A 19,441-nucleotide genomic window follows, 5' to 3' on the forward strand; every position below is an offset into this window, starting at 1 on the left:
ATCTCCACACTGCTTTCCATAGTGATTGCACCAATTTGCAGTCCCACCAGCAATGTATGAATGTACCTTTTCCCCCACATCCTTTTTCTCCACATTCATTGTTAATTATATTCTTGAGAGTTGCCACTCCAACTGGAGTGAGATGAAATCTCCGTATAGTTTTTATTTGCATTTCCCTTGAGAAGTTTTTGTGGCTGCTTCTCTGCAGTATCAAAGAAGTCTGTCTGACCAAGACCCCAAGACACTAGCCCAAGCCCCTTGTGCTTCCAGTCTTCTTGGAAGGAAGAAAGGAAAAAAGGAAGGGAGGCAGGGGAGGGAGGGAAGCAGAGAAGCGAGGGGAAAGGAGCGGAGGGGAGAGCATCAGTTCTTTAAAATAAGAAATTCAAATTGTTTCAGACAACAGCAGCTTCCAATAAATGGTACATAAGCTTTAGCTCCGTAGTCCTGAGTGTCTATTTCGATAGCAGTTAATACCATGGGAGCTCTGTGCCATCAATCTAGGGAAAATAACTTTTCCACTATGAAGACAAATTGTGAAGTGAAAATTTGCTTAGATAGAACTATTTGATGCAGCCATTAAGTTGCACATATAGCAGGGGTGAAGCAGGCAGCCGAGTAGGGAGCACCTTCTCTCACCCTGTTTCCAGTGTTTCCCAGATGGTCTTGGTCTGCAGATCCATCACTTGATCCAAAGGGAACCTATGCCCTGAAGATTGCCACTTCCATGCCTCTGTGCCTGCTGCTCCCTCCACTTAGAAGTGCCCACCCTCATCTCTCTGTTGAATTCCTACTCTCACTTCAAGCCTCTGAGACCCTTGAGCATTCTCCGTGGTTCTTGTCACATTTTCATTCCCCCTTGGTTACGTGTCCAGTCACAGCTTCTTCAATGGAATGTAGACTCTCTCAGAGCATAGAAGTCATTTATTCCTTGCCCTTGAGTCCCTGGGGGTCTCACACAGGCCAGGTTGATCATAGATATGGTAGAATTTAGTGAGTCTAATTATAGCCAGGTATAGTTTAGCAGACTGCTAATAGATCGGTGACACTCCTGTCTTTTACCCGCTTCCCTCCTGGGCCTCTATCTTCAGCCATTCTCACACTAGCTCTGGTTGCAACTGTGTGCTGAGTTTCCCCAAGTTGTCTAGGTTTTAGAGTCCACTGGAAGAACTTTGAAAAATCTTAATTCCCAGAGCTCACTCTAGACTACGGAATCAGAATTTCCTGGGCTGGGCCCCAAGAATCTGTATTTTTACAAAGCTCTCCAAATGCTTCTATCAAAACTGGGTTTGGAAATTACTGGTGTCTTGGAAAGAATTCTGCTCATACCTAAGCTCAACCACCAGCTCCTTGAACAACTGCAGACAAGTCCACCGTCGGACTATCAAGAAAGCAGGGGCAATGATACCCACAGTGCAGAGTTGTTGGAAAATTAAAGGAAATCACAGAAATTACAGATGTGCTCTATCTCAACGTGAATTTAATAGGCTGTATTTGTTAATAGTTTACTGGTTACCTAGAAGCCTATCAGAGTTTTTATTTTTATTTTTTTATTGTTGCTGTTGTTGTTGTTTTTTCCTGAAAATATGTTTAGCTTCCTCTTCTGGGTTTAATTCCTTATGAAACTTAGTTTCTGCCTTCAGCAGTCACTAAGAAGAAGGCCATATGTAGATGAATCATGAGACCATTATGCCATGTGTTCCAAAAGCCTTCCAAGTTCATTGCTGCAAGAAATGCTCAATATTTAATGCATATTGTTTTTCGATATCTCTTTCCAAATTGCCAGTACAATTTCCATTTCTGGGAAATTACATAGACATGTCTGGATCCAGCTCTTTTATCTTTGCATTTCCAACTGCTCTGTTTTCCTTCTTTCTTCCCATCAAATTCTCATATTTTGACAGTTTTAAGACCCACTCTTCCTTGATCTTTTCTTTCCTATAATATATTGATTTGAAATGAGCCCATTCTCCTTGGTGAGCCTTCTCTCCAAACACAAAATACTCTGAAGTTCAGATTGTCTTTCTGAGAGTGGGTTAACATCACAAAAAGTTTGTGGTTACATCCATCATAAACAAGAGTGTTTTAAGTGAACTCTGTTTCTTTTCTCCTAAGAAGTACAAGAAAGGTTGGGACAAAGTAGAATGAACTTAAAAAAAGAGAAAAGTTCCTTATTAAAAATAGTGGCAATAAAAATATGTAAATTGATTCAGTGGGAAGAATTTTTAAATTGCTTTAACTTAAAAGGAAATATTCTTGTAGGCATCCACAATGAATCAGGAGGAAAGCACTTTAGCCTTTTGAAAAGCAGTTTACTCAGTTCAGTGTTCAAAAAAAATGTATCTTAAAAAAGCCCTTTCTCCTAAGATGTGAGGAAAGGAGGAAAACTGTATGTACAAGCATGTAGTCAGGAGTCATGTGGGACTCTTACAGCTTTTGGTTGGGCACCCATCGATCTGAGCATAGTAACAAATATAGTATTAGCTGCTCACAGTGTTTTATATCAAACACATCCATTCACAAAAATAGAAGAAATATTATATTCTCATTTTCAATCTTCCCCTTCACTTAAAAAAATGCTGCAATTTGGTTTGAGTTGTGAATCTATTGAAGACATCTTTGGTGACTCAGCAGTCAAGACATATGTAAAAAGTGATTTGGAAAATGTTTCCTGGATTGTTGGTTGGGAGAAATAAAGTACCAGGGATTCTCTCCGTTTCTTTCTGGCTCCTCCATCAGCCCCTGTCACTCCCTCAATTCATCTGAATGAAAATAACTCTCTCTCTCTCCTATGCCACTCTCTCTCAGAGTATTCTGGAGTCTGATTGACTAATTGCTAAGTAATTTGACCTTCCTAGGTAAGTGGTGCCATCTCAATATGATGGATTAATCTTCTGTTGGATGCTCTAGTGAAATCTTCCTAAAGCTGTGAAGGTTAAATAAGCTAGCAGCCCAATCTAAAAATCAAACAAAATAAACCAAAATGTAGTGGAAAATTATAAAGACAAGCTTGCAATTTCACCTTGTCCATTCCTGCCACTGTACATCTGAGATGGGCGTGGGGTAGGGGGACAGTAATGATTCCTATATCAAAACTAAGGATACAACTTGAGTTTGATTTACATCTTTGCAGCAATTATTTGGGGTTTTTTGTTGTTATTGTTTTTGGTTTGTTTGTTGGTTGGTTTGAGCATGCTTTCTTGTTTTATCAAACAAGAAGACTAGAAAAAATAGTCTTTAAAATTCTACAATCTCACTTTTCTCTTCTAGAGCTATTATAGTGAACTGATGGCTGAACTTGAGATCATACAACCGGCTCTCCTTTAACTTTTGACAAAGCATGAAACTCACTTGTGCTTTGCCAACTCCAATATGGAAAATATAGGTGATACTTGGCAGTTAGTTTTCTGGAAGCAAACTAGAACACCAAACAAGATGATTCTGAAGGTGGAACAGAGAGGAAAACCTGTTTTGCAGCTGCTGTTTGGGCTATGAGAGTGGTAGCTGCAGGCAACCTCAGCATTCCTATGCCCAGACTATGGTCCCTGGGTGTCATGCATCAGACATGGTGGTGTAGTGGTGTCCATAGCACCAGTCGCCACTTCCTGACCTCTGGATTCCAGCTATGCTAATGACTTTGGGTTGCTTAAGCTCAGTCATGGATTCCTGTCTCACACTTCTCCACATTTTCAAATAATTTTGTGAGAACATAATTTCTTGCATGAAATGCATTTCATCTTGAAAGAACCAGAGTAGAAAGAAATTGTTTCTTGCACTAAAATCCAACTGATTCTGAATTTGGCCTCCAAATTGAATCCTAACCCAGGTACTGTATTGTAGATAATTTACCTACACATCAATTAGATATGTTAGATAAAAGAACTAAGGTTCTTTTCCCATTTGTCAGATAATAGAACTAAGGCTCAACAAGACGAATTCATTTGCTTAAGGTTGAACAACTTGGAAGTCGTTAAACCCAAGGTTAAATGCAAATCGAATTACAAAGATTCCATGTCTAACTACTCCATCAAACTATGATGCTACAGGATCAAGTATAATATAGTAATGTACAAATTGCCAAAGTCATTTTTGTCAACCATTCTGTAAACTACATAAGACAAGAGCCTATATCTTATATATTTATATAAATAAGATTCCCTAGCTCTAGAGCATGGCTCAGTATTTGTCACCTAGACTAGATCTTTGATAATTGCTGCTGGATGAACAGATGAATGGTATTATTACGGTGAGTTCTAGGAAAGTGGCAACCAAAGATAAAAGTCACATGTGTCCTGCCTGCAAGGAAAATCACTACGGCTGCCAAATGGACTTTATTAAGATATTTCTCACTCATGGGGCATCCATTTGCCACACTAAGAACTGTTGCAAATATTTTTATGCTTCCTGTGTATATAATTTTTTGTTTCTGTTGGGAAGAATGGTATATCAACAAGTTCTACCTTCATGCTAAATTCATCAGACCCAGAGGACCTTTATTCTATTTGGATGAACTATTTCAGTCCATCCTGTAGGAACTCTTTTCTCAGAGATTTTTCTTTACAACGTCCAAGTTAATATGTTTCCAAACCTAAATTCAAGGATGCTTTTACTAGAATCTTTGCAAACACCCTTCCTTTTCTTACAAACTTCAGAAGCCAAAGTGTGACATCCACAAACCTCTTGCCAACTCTTTCTGTGGATTCCTCTGTGCCCATTAGCAGTTAAGTGTTCTTTCATTAAATGGTTCTGATAATTTTCAGTATACCTTGCCTTCTCCCAGGGCTTTCTGGCCACCAAATCTGCTATCTTCTACACATTTCCTTTTAATTACTAAACACATGTGCATTTCAGAAGGAAATTTGATCCACATGTTTCTGATCCATCTGTAATTAAGTCATCAACCTGTTTTGGGAAAACAGCTTGGCAGCCAAAATTCTTGTTAAAGACAATTTTTTTTCCCCTTAGGAAATAGGAAGTAAAAGTAAGAGTAAGCTCCCCTGAGTCCTGCCATGTCTAAGCCATTGGTAAAATCCAGGCCTCAGAAGGTTTCAGGGAATGTTCCTTTTTAAAGATATACTCCTAGTTATATAGATCTGGCTTTAGATAGATCCAGTGAATAATGTCCTGGGAGCTTCTTTTGCAAGGTAATGATCTGCTCCCTGTCCTCCAAACCTTCAAGAGAGCTGCCCATTGATAGGCAAACTTTCCCCAAGTTCTCTGTCTTCTAATCCCAAGGCTGTTGTCATAGCACTGGATATTAGGTAAGGGTTGGCATATCCATATGTGCTGCCCACTTGGCTTTTGGGTGTTTCATGGTCAGAAGAGCACCAGCTGATGAAAACCCATAGCGTAACCCAAGGCTGTGGCTGCCCTCAGATTTTTCCCTCATGGAAAGTAGGACCATTACGCTGGTCTGGCTCATCTTCTAATAAAATAGTGACCCACCGCCATCCTTGGAATGTAGCAAATTGAGGTCTTTGGCTGGACCTCTGCACCTTGACACTTCCGGAACTGGGACATTTGGGCAGAAGCTCAGGAAAGAAAAGGATATTTATAGGCTGATTCTCAAAAAGACTGGAGAATCAAATACACAGCTTAAAGTCAATGTGTAAGCCCCAACCAAGTAAGTGATAATACCACTCTTCCATTTTTATACACAGTATAAGATGATAAACCTTTTATGACTTCTTCAAAATGTTCCCCATGTTCATGCATTTAGTGTACAGTTTTTGCCCACTTGTTAGCCCCAATGCAAGATTCAAGTTAAAAAGAAACATGAAACACAGTCCATGGCCTCAAGGAGCACATGACCCTTGCATGAGGCAGACACATAAGTAAATAAGCAGTGTGGTCCAGGGGATAGCCTCAGGGGTTCCAAGCCAAACTCAAGTTCCAACCATGTACTGATTGTAGAGTTTTGGCTAAACTGTCCAACCTTTCAGCCTCAATTGCTTCCTCTATAAAAGATAAGGAGGGAGGATTAAATGAACCATGCATCTAGATCTTACTGTGCACATATAGCAATGTTTATTCTTCTTCTCTGTTATAGGGACTAGGTGGAAAGCACATGTGATGTCTCACAGGAACACAAAGGAGGATGATAAAGAGTGGGGCTGCCTGATTTAGCAGAAAGACGGACATTAACTTTATTTCTAGATACAATTTACTGTCAGGAGTATTTACCCAATTTTTGGAGTCCAAATTCTCTTAAAGTTATCCTTCAATATTCTCAAATAATGAATATTCTCTCTTTCCCTCACCCCCTTATTTCTATCCTGTGTAGTCTAGATTACAAACATCAACAACCTTGGGCCTGGTCTGCATATTCTTACTGGTGATCATTTTAAAATATAATCTTGATAATACCCTTTCTCCTATGAAATCTCCTTGGGAACACCACCTCCTTCGGAATGAAGTCCGCACTCCTTGGCATTTCCCATGTGACTGTATCTAGTCTCTTCCCACTTCATCAGGCTTTTCTCTTATCTCTCCCAAATGTGTTACTGCTTAAACTATAACCAGGCTGAACTCTGGCATATACTATTGTCTCTCTATATATTATTTTGCACGTATCTTTCTTTGCCTAAAATATTCTGCTTCCAATTTTACTCCTGGCTTTGAAAGCCTCTTTTGACAGTGTTGTAGCACTGCAACAAACACCCGAAACAATCAATTTATAGACAGAAAGGTTTATTTGGGTTCTCCAATGTGGAAGTTTTAGTCCGTGATCAGTTGGCCCTATTGCTTTGTGCTTAGCAAAAACATCCTGGTGGGAGTGTGTGGCAGAGAGCAATCACTAACTATACGGCCAGGAAGCAAAAGAGAAAAAGAGGAGGGGCCTGGAGTTCCACAATATCCTTCAATTGCTAATCCCCAGTGACCTAAAGACCTCCCAGGAGCCCCAACCCCAAAGGCCACACCACTCCCACTAGTGCCATAGCTAGAAACCAAGCCTTTAACACATGAACATTTGGAGGGCACTTATCCAAACTACAGCAAGCTCAGAAAGCTCAGACCTTCTGGCTTTCTTTCCTGGTGTGCTTCCTCTGGTCAGCTGTCCCTCTTCTGGGTCTTTGTTATACCTCACAGCTTCTGCCATGACTCTTGTCCCTGATCAACCTCTTATATGTAACATCTTGATTCCTAAATCACTTCTGTCCCTTACCTGGCCCTGTCCTGACTCATAAAATGGTTGTGAGTGAATTAGAACATCTTAGAGAGAATCTTAGCTCTGTGCAAGAATGCCCTCTGCAGAGATAGTGCCCAATCGAAGACTGCTTTGAATGTCAGCATCCTCTGTCTGTAGGGAGAGTGTGTGTTTTAGTCAGCGTTTTCTCTGTTGTGACTAAAACACCTTCAAAGAACAATTTTAAAGGAAGAAAAGTTTATTTGGGAGCTCATGGTTTCATAGGTCTCAGTTCATAGGCAGCTAGCTCCATTCCTCAGAACCTGAGTTGAGGCAAAACATCACGGCAGAAGAGAGTGGCAGAGGAAAGCAGCTCACATGATAGAGAGGAGAGAGAGAGAGAGAGAGAGAGAGAGAGAGAGAGAGAGAGAGAGAGAGATTGATTGATTCTACGTACCAGAATCAAAATATATATCCCAAAGGCACACCCCCAATGCCTGCCTCCTTCATCTACACTCTACCTGCCTTCAGTTACCACAGTTAATCCCCATCAGGGGATCGATTCGTTGATTGGGTTAAGGCTCTCATAACCCAATCACTTCTCTGAACCTTCTTGCATTGCTCACACATGAGCTTTTGGGGAACACCTCACATTTAAACCATAACAATGTACAACCTTGTAGATTAGAGACAGAATGAGCAGTATCCCTGGAGGAAGTGCCCCTGGCTTCTTTTGATTATGTAGGGAAGAAGCATGCTAAGATCCCATTATGCTGGGGAAAGTGTGAAAGTGTGTAACTAGCCTGCTTTTAAGTGTTTAAATAAAAACAAACAAACAAACAAACATACTGGTGGTTGAAGGGCAGGAGGAAAGAGTGGTAAGGTGGCACATGTCGGGGCAGCTCTCTGGATTGTACTCTAGAAAGCAACGGTGACTGTGAATTAAGAGTGCTCTAGCTTTGCATCCCTTGTGTCAGCAGCTCTGGAGCCTCAACCCGGCATCCCACTAGACAAGCACTGAAGCACTGTGTGAGGCCAGGACTCGGCAGCAAGGTTAATAGTGGCTAGAAATGGCAGCAGGGGCTGACAGCACTCCAAAAATCTCCACTTTCCCACTGGACTGATGATTGACCTTGGCATTCTTACACAAATGTTTGGAGGTATCCTGAGGAGGGACATTCCAAATCACCTCCTGGCATATCAGGTGTTATGGTTTAGGCATAAGATGTACCCAATCCCCTAAAAGCTCATGTGTGAGACAATGCAAGAATGCTCAGAGGTGAAAAAACTGGATTATGAAAGAGTTCTTACCTAGTCAATAGATTAATCTATTGATAGGGATTCACTGGGTGATAACTATAGACAGGCAGGGAGTGGCAAGAGAAGGAGGTCATTGGGCATGTTCCTTTGGGGGTTATATTTTGTCCCTAGTGAGTCAAGTGCTCTTTCCACTTTCTGTTGTCATGGCCTTCCTCCGCCACACCCTTTTGCCACAATGTTCTGCCTCATCTTGGACCCAGAGCTATGGAGCTGGCTGTCTATGGACTGAGACCTCTGAAATTGTAAACGCCAAATAAACATTTCCTCCTCTAAAATTGTGCTTGTCAGGTCTTTTGGAAAGAAAAAAAAAACCCAATTAAAACATTAGGTATATGCTTGAAAAATTATTAAAAAACAAAAGAGCTGCGGCTGTAGTTCACTCTGAGTGCATGGAGTGTTCACATTGATGACAAAGGCCCACTAGACCCCTTGCAGTTGAGATGCTGTGGTGGGTAGTTCCCACCCCCCACCCCTTAAGTAATATTCATCCTGATACCAGACAGACTCCCATCTCCCTAGAAAGGGCTGCAGGTGAGGTTTGGCTAAACCACGAGGTCATTCTTAGGTGTCAAAGGACAGTATCTATTTTGTTTTGTTGCATTTTATTTTGTGATAATAATGAGATTAGTCAGTCTAGAAACGGGTGCTTTCTCAAGTATGGGGTTAACTATATTCTAAATGGGAGTTACTGTCACCCTACCCAGTCCCACCCCAGCTGCCTGTCCCAGGCCCCTATCAGTTTTATTTTCCACTCTAATTTACCTGTAATGCCATGCCCAAAATGTGGGTGTGGGCTCATCTGAGTACACTGCACTCGTTATTCATTACTTTTGCTACTGCTTTTCCCCTCTCTTATTGGTACCCCCAATATTATACCTAAATCAGTATTTTGTGTAAGTAATTTCATGAATAAACCCCAGAAGCAGTGCTTCCCAAGCATTTTCAACCCATACCCACTACTGTTCTCCCTCTTTCTCTTCTGCATTCACTCCAGCCGGGCAGTAGGAGCAATGATTAGCCATGTCCTCATCCACCCACCACTAGCCCCCACAGTCCTCCCAAGAGGACTGGGTTTCTACATCTGATAATCTAAATGCCATTTGCTATTTTAAATATACACTCTCACTTTCTGGTTCCTCGTTTTCCTGGTCCAATGAAGTGACACTTTAGTGGAGATAGAGAGGACCCTGAGACTTGTGCTCCCTGGGCCCTAAGCTTGGGCTGTGACTGATATCTGTGCCATTCTCAGTGCTACCTTGTACCTCTAAAAGTTTTCCAAGGAAAAAAGAAGAGAATGGGTGTTTCTGCTGGCCTTTGTGCCTCGCTGGGCAAACAGGAAATGTCCTTCTTGCAGGCTTGCCAAAGGGACAGAATCTGTTCCAGGAGGTGGGAAGATGTGGGTGGGTGGCTGCTTCTTACTGTGTGGCAGTGGTTGAGGGACTGTAGATTGAGTGGATGACTCCAGTTTTCCAAGATCACATCACCTCCAGGTAGCTACCCAACTTGGACAGACTCCCATCTCCCTAGCAGAAACACTTGAGCTCAGAATTTCTCCTTTCAGGAATCTCAGGTGGATCCGGGGACATTCTGCATTGTTGGTACAAATACATTTTGAAAAGCCATTCCTAGAAGACCCAGCCTGGTGACTTGCTTGGTAGGCAGAGGGTAGGGAGGGCATCTTCAGACAAATCCTGCAGAAAACACTAAACAACATTTTTTTCCTCTCTCTCTCTCTCCTTCCCTCCCTCTCTCTCTGTCTTCCTCCCAGCAAGCAGCAAGAACAGAGGCAATTCTCTTCTAGATTGCCCCGTTGTAAACTCCTCTGGGGCAACCTGTATTCTCATGCTGGGTAACTGCTCCCGGGGGCCTCCAGGGGGCTGTACCCACAGTGGGAGTTCAATCAGGACTGAGGGTTGATGGCGCGCTAGCCCGGTGTGCCTGCCATTCTGGCTACTGTACCACACATGTTCTTCTTTTGTTCTCCACATGTCTCTGGGGTGGTTACAACTTCCTAGTTTCAAAGATCCTTGGCTGGAGCCTTGTGGAAAGGCTGATAGACTGCGACCTCCAAGTTTCCATGACACTTAGGCCCCTGTCATCCAATTTACCAGCCCCCCAACCCATGGACCTCTCTGCTACTTCCTTCCAAAATACCCCAGGCCAATGCTTTTCATAAACTACTCTTATCTTTTAACCTTTAATTTATCTTCTGAAAAATGGGGGACAGACTTCTTTGCAACAACATTGTCCAATCTCTGTCCTTGTAGATATAGATTGACACTCTGAAAAAAAATATATATGGTGTGGAAAATTTCAAATATATATCCAAATATAGAGATAGAAGTATAATGAATCCCCAAATGCCTAGTACCCAGCTTCAACTGCTATCAATTTATGGTCAATTCTGATTCATCTATACTCTAAATTCTCTCCTCTACAATCACTACCATTGGATTATTTTAAAGCAAATCTAAAACATCATGTCATTTCATCTGAAAATAATTCAGTATTTATCCCTAAGAGATAAGGGTTCTATGGAAAAGAAAAACAGACTTAGTGCCATGTAACAACTAAATAGCAAAAAATATTCAGTCATTATTCAAACTTTCCCAGTTTTCTGATCAATGTTCATAAAATTTGACTTGAGTTCTAATACAAATAAGACCTACACACATTTTATTTAGTTTATATGCCTCTACATCCCTTTAAAAATCTAATATTTCCCATGGTGTACCCTCCTGCCATGTATTTGTTGAAAAAGTTAAGTTACTTGGCCTGTAAAGTCTCCCTATTTTGGGATTTTCTGATTATTCCCAGTGGTGTGTTGAGTATTCTCAGTTCTACCATCTGTAAAGTGGGGATAGTACATGCCCCATTTACTTCACAGAATTACCATTCAGATCAGATAAGATTATATATCTCATAGTGTTCTATTAAACAAAGAAAGTGTTTTTCATAATGCTCTAAAAAACAACAACTTCACACACCAATGCTTGCATACACATTTATTAAGAAGCAGCCAAGTGAGATGTGTCAGCCCCTCCCCTTGAGTACAAACTTCTTTATTGGTGTGTAACAAGACCCAAGGGTTGGATGCACTACATAATCAAAATCAAATGCCAGCTTTTTACAGACTCAGCCAAAACAGCACAGCCCCAAACACCATTTTAAACTGCATGAAATCTGAGCATTTTGAAGTCTTGATTTTTATTGTACTCAACTTATACATTTTAATTTTAATGTTCATTGCAGATCCACATAAAAAGGAGCTCTTATTTTAATTAGTAGAAAGCAGAGCTATCACTGTGAAGGACAATGCACATACAGCTGCTTCATCCATAATTATCTATATAAGAAACATGCTTCCATTAACGTGGCTCTAATAATGCATGCAATAAGCAGCATGGGGGAGGGGATTCCAGCCAGCGTCTTCTCTTTACTCTGGATTCTTATCTTCTTCTGAAAAATGGGGGACCGACTTCTTTGCAACAACATTGTCCAATCTCTGTCCTTGTAGATATGGATTGACACTCTGAAAAAAAAAATATATGGTTTGGTATTATATGTGAGCAACAGATATAACTATCTCAAAAAAAGAAGTAAATGAGAACTGTTTCTTGCCTATTGGGTTAACAATAAGCTAACAATGATACCTCCCACCTACCAAGTGATTACTCCAGGGTATTATTTTATACCTCAGTGGCCTTTGAAACACCATTTGACAGATTATGATATCATACAACCATAGTTACTTATCAAATGCAATGCGGTCCTTAAATTTTTTTTTTTTTGGCATAAAAATTTGTGGCAGACCAGCTAATAAGCTCTTGCTACTAACTTAGATACCAAGCCTTAGATTTTTTTTTTTTAGAATATCCATTATTCTATGGCCCTACTAATGTGAAAAAGGGAATATGGGATGCATTCAATTATTGTACAAGAAGAACATTCGAGGGATTGGTGGGTATCTCAGTGGTAGAGTACATGTATGCTTAAGCCATGGATTTGACCCCCACTTCTCAAAAAAGGATGATTTTTCTAAAGTGGAGGACAGAGTAGGACCAAATGAGAATTGGCATCTGAAGACTGGGCAGAGATCATCCTGTGACTGTGAATGATTTTTCCTTGCCACAGTATACAGTAAGGAAAGGTCATCAGGGCCTCTGGAATCCCTCCCTCAGCAAATTCAAAAGCCATAAGAAAGAAGGAAACTATGGCTGTATTGACATTTATTTTTGGATTCAAGATTCCATACTCTGAAATCTTGATATTCTGAATGAGTCAAGGTTTTCCCATTCTTGTAATACATCTTTTTTTTGGGGGGGGGGGGTGGTGTTGGATTTGAACTAACAATTGGAGCTTTACAACAAAATCTTTAGCAAGCAAATTTCAAATAGTTTGGAAGATATTTGTTTATTGAAGTTGCCTTCCAGTAATGGAACCAAAGTATAAGAAAGAAGCTGTGGTTACAAATGATCAGCAATCTCATTGTATGATAAGCCCCATGGACAAATGGAAGCAGTTCACAGGTGAGTCTCTCTTTCCCATGGGAAATGGCCTGCCATCGATGCTCTTGAAAGATAAGCAGACATTCTCCAAAAGAAAATAAAAGGAACCTCATCCATAAACGTCCTTTCACATTATGTCTGAAAAAATGAATGATCCAACTCACTCTTGCAAAAATGCATCATTAACAAGGTGAGAATTGCAAAGTGAGCAAAGTCCTTATATATTTGAAAAGTGATGTCACAAACAGACAATCATTTCTAAAATACTCTTTAATACTTTTGGGGGGATTGTCAACTAGAGCGGTCTGGCCTACCCTAGGGGATAGTATCAGTATCTTGGGGTAAGTGGAACACTGGACTGTAAAAACACATTCAATATCATATTTTCTATTTAGTAATAGCATTTATTCTGAAAATTTTACATTTTAAAAGAATGTAAGATGGTCATGTTTATCAAACATGGGATTAAAAACCAATAAATTGCTTAAATAAGATAAATTTTAAATATTGAATATTAACAAGAAATAGCGTAAGAGTAAAAAATTTTTCAAAGTCATCTAAAGGTGAATTGATCTTTTTTTTTTAATGAAGCAAATAGAAAGTAAGTAAGTATAAAAGTCACATAAAGCCACCTGGCACTCAGCTGGAACTTCAGGGGACTCCTTCTTGATAAGGGACTTTTGTGGAAAAAAGTTCCACTGTCCAGACCAAGAAATGTTAAAGGCTGAAGATAAGGGGAAGAAAATTGAGGGGGAAAAGGAGTTATCCCTTGAACTTTTGGGATAAATGTTTCACTATTAGGATTAAATCCAACACTTCAGAGTAATAATAATAACAAGCTTTGGTTTTAATTAGGTCCTGAACTCAAGAGTGTTTCTGTATTTATCTTCTCACTTGGATGAGAGACTAGTTAGGCTACACAGAGAATCTTATTTCCATTTCACAACTGGAAGAGCCACGGGGAACGGATCCTTGCTCGGGCTGTCCTCTGGAAACTCACAGCAGATGCTTGGCTTCACTGGAGCAAGCCTTGACTTTTCAACAAAGCAAGCCCACAATTTCTTCCTATTGATTCATACTCCAGGGAGTGGCGAAGGTCTTCACTTAAAATGGGAACATCTCAAGTTGGGAACATCCTGATGGCAGGACAGTAGCTTCTGTTTCCCCATCAGTCTGAAGAGGCCCGGGGCTTGTGGCATGAGAACAAGTCTTTATAAATGCCTGAGAATAGGAAGAACTTGATACTTTTGGGTCAAAGTGACCCTTATTTTCCTAAATTCTACCCCTTTACTATGTGGAAGTCATTGAGGCCAAAGTAATATCCATTATAACATGTGTCTTAGCCAGATTTCTGAGTTTTGGTAATCACTGCTGTCTTGGAAAAATTACCTAGATTGTGACCCACAGTCATCCACTGAGTCAGGGCTGAAGGAATGGTAGGCCAGGAAGTCCAGCGGATTAAAGCCGCATTCTAAGTTATTCATTTTGGGTCAGTCGCTGGTCTTATTTGGAAACGTCCTTGTGCCACGGGGAGATATTCCAGCCATCTCCCTGGTAAATTATGTGTATTCTGAGCTCCTAGAATAGAATTTCTTGATGTTCTCTCAAGAACACATTACACCCTTCCTATCACCATCTGCCATTGGAAGCTGTAATCACTAAGAAAAACCTCTAATAACCCCGTTAACTCGCCCAACCAAGATGTGTTTCCAGATGAAAGAACTTTCTGCTTCTCACATAGGGAACTGGCTGTGGGTAAGCACAGGGGCTTTAACTGTCTGTTGCAGGAGCCTAAGGATTAATATCGAGGCTGGAAGATCCACACCTCTTAAAGCACTCTCTGACTGACTTTGGCAAAACTATTCAGAATGACTACAATTAGCACTGTCCAGATTCCCAAATTTTGCCAGGATCCAGGTAACTGCGATTCTAAATAAATGGTCAGTGGCCTGTGGATGTATGGTTTCATTTGTATGTTTTAATTAAAGTGATTAGTATTTTGTAGTACTTTACTGTGTAATAATGTGATTTTCCACTTCATTTGATCAGGAAAAAAAGAGACAAGTGCCCAGGACTTTCTATCTAATAAGGTACTAGTGGATTAACAGAATACACAGATAGATCACTTATCATGTCTCCATGCCATAAAATGCAATGGAAACTCGGAGCAGATTCAGCGTTCAGCTTTACACAAGGTGACCACATACAAGTGACTAGGCAGTAGCTAAATGTAGAGCACCCAGACCAAAGTCCCACCTTGGGCAGCCCTGGGATAATTAACAACTGAGGCTGCAGTAAACTCAGCAGTCAGCAAACCAACCCCATAGGTCCAGTGGGTTTTATATCCATCTGATTAGGCCACAAGAAAAGATATGTGTAAGGAATGAATTTGACTCATCTCATCATTTGCTCCCACACTCCTTTTGACTAATGGCTGGAGCATGCAGTTCAACACTTCCTTTTTCTCGCCTTGTGTTTTTACCTAATTGAGGCAGATATGTGAGCAGTCTCCTTCCCTGGCCCACAGACCCTTCAAGGTAAGATAGAGCCTCGAGTTCTCCCTGCATCTCCCACCCAGCTGGGAGGACTACAGTGCACATTTCCTGAATGCATGGGAGGTTATGGGCATTCCACTGAAAATTGTGTGCCTAAGCTTGGGGAAGCCATCCCAGAAGCCAAGGGTGGACTTTCTGGGTATGGCCCATGTCACACGGGACCACTGTACTATTCCTCAGGATTCTGCTACTTTCCAGCAACTGAAGCCTCCATCTTATCAACTGCCCCATTCAGAATACGCAAGACATCCCGACACCACCCCAGCAGACCATGAGTTACCCTCCGCCTGCGTCTCTGTCCTCCCTTCATCTTCTCGTAGAGGAGTTTCTTGTTCTAGAACGGGGAGAAAAGAAAACATCAATGCCGGAAGTATGGATCAAATTTGGCGAATGTCTGTTTTAAAAGCAATACTTGGTGTGTGCCCTGGATATTTGCATACACATATTTTGGAAACAAAGCTAGATGAAAGGAATGTCATGTAGAACGACAGACCACAAGAGAAAAGCGGGTGGCTGTGCAGCTTTTCATAAAGTCCCCTGCAATGCCCTGAGGCACACAGTGTCATCAGCAATCCCATAAACAGGAAAGCATGACAGTCCAACATACCAGGGCGCTGGAAACCCATCTCCTCACTGTGAACAGCCTTGGATTAAAATAAATAATTTTATCTCAACATCTAACTCCCCTTTTTATGAACTGTGCATACACATAAACTGTTCTCAAGAGCCGTGTCTGACTATTAACATCAAACCCCGTGTAAATAAACGGATGCTGACTTCTGCGGCCATCCCTTCTGTGGCTCCAGTCAGCGGCCCCAGTCAAGACAATCAGAAAGCCATTTGGTCTGTAACATTTTTATAATAGAGTGAACCTTTTAAAAACTGCCAAAAAAAACTCCTTGGCAGAAAGCAAAGTTATGTTGGGGCAGGGGGAGGCTCCGTTACCGCAGTTTGTATAAGTGTTTCCACATATTGCTGTATTTCAAACACACAGTGGACTTAAATGAGCTCTAGAATATCAGACACATGCTTCACAGATTTCCTTCTATTGAGATTATAAAAGACAGAGCACTTGACCTGAAGGCAGAACGGGAGAAGGGGATTTGGGAATTTCACTTGTGTTGTTTTATTTATTTGGTTTTTTTAATCAGAAGGGAAATAATGTACAAAAGAGGTGATTCATCTTGCTCTAAGTGAAATACCTTGATATTGACTTTACAAAAAATAAAAGGAGACGACAGAGTTCTGGAGAGGAACAAGTTGATACAGCACTTGTATCCTCTGGGCTGTCTGGTTATAAAGGTTTTTTTTTTTTTTAATGGTAGATTTGAAAGTGAAAATGACAAATGCCAAGAATGAGCTTCATCATTTTATGTTCATTAAAATCTACCCCGCCTGCAATTGACAGTGCATATTCCTGGCCCAACCTCAACTACGCAGGGGCTGAGCCAGGAGTGCAGGAGCCTTCACTGCCAAAACCCAAACTGGCTGTGGCCTCTACCTCCTGCCCGGCTGGGGGATGGATCAAGTTAATATCAGAAGGGAGAAAAGACAGACCTGCTGATGGTTCCCTCAAGGCAAGAGGATATTGCAGCGGGGCTCCCTACTGTCTGCGAATGTAAACAGCTTATAACGCACAGAGAATGTCCTAGGTGTTCCTTCCAGAGCTAAGGAAGGGAGGCTGTGGGGAAAGCGGGTGAGAACAGGCACCACTGTGTTCGACTGCCTGAGCTAGAGGGAGCACAGAAGGACCCAGAGCTGGTGTCATAGGGTAGAATGCCAATCAGCCCTGGCACAGTTCCTCAGGGCTACCAATAGGGTAACTAACACCAGCATTAGTTGAATCTCTTATAGAAGATCTCAGGGCAGATGACACCCACAGAAGGGCTGGCGAGTCTTCTTCTCAAAGAAGGTTTCTGCATTTCCCTCAGAGCTGGGGTGAGGACTAGCAGGGTATTCTTCCCCACCCCTGCAGAGAAGTGGCAGGAGCATTTGCCTCTATCCCTGCTATTGTCTGGATTTAACGATAGGGATTGGTAGGTAGAGTGTGGGTCAAAAACATATTTTAAAAAATCTGGATTGGGCACCTGTAATCCAAGTGGCTCAATTTAATGAGGTCCTAAGCAACTTGGTGAGACCCTGTCACAAAATAAAAAATAAAAATGGCTGGGGATATGGATCAGTGGTTAAATGCCTCTAGGTTCAATCCCTGGAACTAAAACCAACCAAACATTAAAAAAAAAAAAAAAAAAAAAAAGACCTGAATGAACGAGAGAAAATCAGCTACCTCTCTTGATACCTACTGGAGAAGAAACCAGTCATACCTTCTGATACCCATTCACTGTGATTCCTTGAGTAGTGGGGAGCCTGCTTTTTGAGTAGTGGGTTTAAGTTCATTAAAAGGGCTTTCCATTGTGCCATCAATATTTTAGACATCTGCTGAGTTCTGGGTTTCAAATTCCATTCCTAAATGGAATGTGGGTCAGAGGGGCTTCTTGGAGAAATGTCTGATTCCAGGGTTATGGCAGGGACAGTATGAGGACAAAGAAAATTGGAATAGTTCATTAGGTTAGCAAACAAGGAAACACCCAAGAAAATGATAGAGTCATGTTGGAAAGAAAGAAAAGAAGTCAGCCTGAAGGGACTCCAACTGACCAAATCTAGGACAGTTCAAACACCAAAATTAGCAGTTATAGGAATGCATACTGATACTAAATAAATAACATATCTACAGACCGATGATAGATAGATAGATAGATAGATAGATAGATAGATAGATAGATAGATGAAAGACAGACAGACAGGCAGAAGGGATAGATGGATGAAAGAAAGACAGGCAGAAGGGAAGCAGGGGAAACACTTGCTTAGAGTAGAATGCCAACTAGTAAATTCAGAAAGAATAGGAGAGTAAGAAAATCACCATTTTGCAACCATCATAGTAATAGCTGATTCTGGGAAGCATCAGCAGTGGATACTAAATTCGTTGGTTAAAATTTGAATGGGGAACAGAGTCTAAAAGTATTTTCCCACAGAGTAACTATTCATCTCAAAGTGGAAAATGATGATTTTACACTAGAGAAATGGGGTAGACAACACTTTAGCAACGTGAACTAAGTTAAAACCACCAATTGTGGGACCAACTGCCATCATGTGCTTCCCTGGTGTAAAGTACATGGATAGCAGGCATGTCTATGCAGAAGCTAAAAAAGTTTAATGGATGTACAGAGTAGAATGGTTATCAGAGGGTGGGAAGGGTGTGGGGAGGGGAGGTGGAAAGAAGATGACTAATGGGTTACAGGGGTGCAGTTGGATGGAAGGAATAACTGCTAACATTCTGTAGCACAGTAGGATAACCATGGTTGACAAAAATCCATACGTATTTTAAAATAGCTAGTAGAGAGGATTTTGAATGCCACCAGAGAAATGATTAATTTTTGAGGTGACAGATAAGCCAATTACCCAGACCTGAATCATCACACACTAGATATGTGACTTGAAATGTCCCACTGTACCCTATAAATATGTATAATTATTATGTGTCAAATGGAAAATTTAAAGTACAAATTTGTCTTGTACATATGGTCCTAAATTCTAATCTTTGGCTCTGACTACCCTGTATAGGCCTGGGACAAACCCCAGCTGAGGACATTCAACTTTTCAAACAAGTTGAAATCATGAAGGCCGATGAAAGTCAGGGAGGGTTCTTGACCCTCGTTTGTCCTGTGGCTCAGACTCCAATCAACTAGTGGTGAAAAGGTGTGCAAAGCACGTGGAAAAAGAGAAGCATTTGCTTTTTGAGACAGCTTTTTCCAAAGTGAAAAATGCTTAGCAGTTAATGTGTAAAGAGGACAGGGCTGACATCATCAGCAGCCAGCCACTGGACACAGACCCTCAATGTTGTAGTTACACACGTTGCCTGAAGGGCAACCAGCCCT

At 41.1% G+C, this 19,441-nt stretch overlaps 1 protein-coding gene across 1 annotated transcript in view; it reads right to left on the reverse strand.

Annotated features, from left to right (window-relative positions):
• Positions 1-11,879: 11,879 nt before the first annotated feature.
• The window catches only part of Scg5 (secretogranin V), a 53,977-nt gene continuing 46,415 nt past the window's right edge, over positions 11,880-19,441 (reverse strand). The window contains exons 5-6 of the mRNA XM_076848469.2: positions 15,787-15,840; positions 11,880-11,975 (exon numbers count right to left, since the gene is read on the reverse strand). Coding sequence (XP_076704584.2) covers positions 11,880-11,975; positions 15,787-15,840 — 150 coding nt within the window. The remainder of the gene's footprint in view (positions 11,976-15,786; positions 15,841-19,441) is intronic.

This window comes from Callospermophilus lateralis, chromosome 3 (assembly GCF_048772815.1).
Source record: "Callospermophilus lateralis isolate mCalLat2 chromosome 3, mCalLat2.hap1, whole genome shotgun sequence".
In the NCBI taxonomy this organism is placed as follows: domain Eukaryota; kingdom Metazoa; phylum Chordata; class Mammalia; order Rodentia; family Sciuridae; genus Callospermophilus; species Callospermophilus lateralis.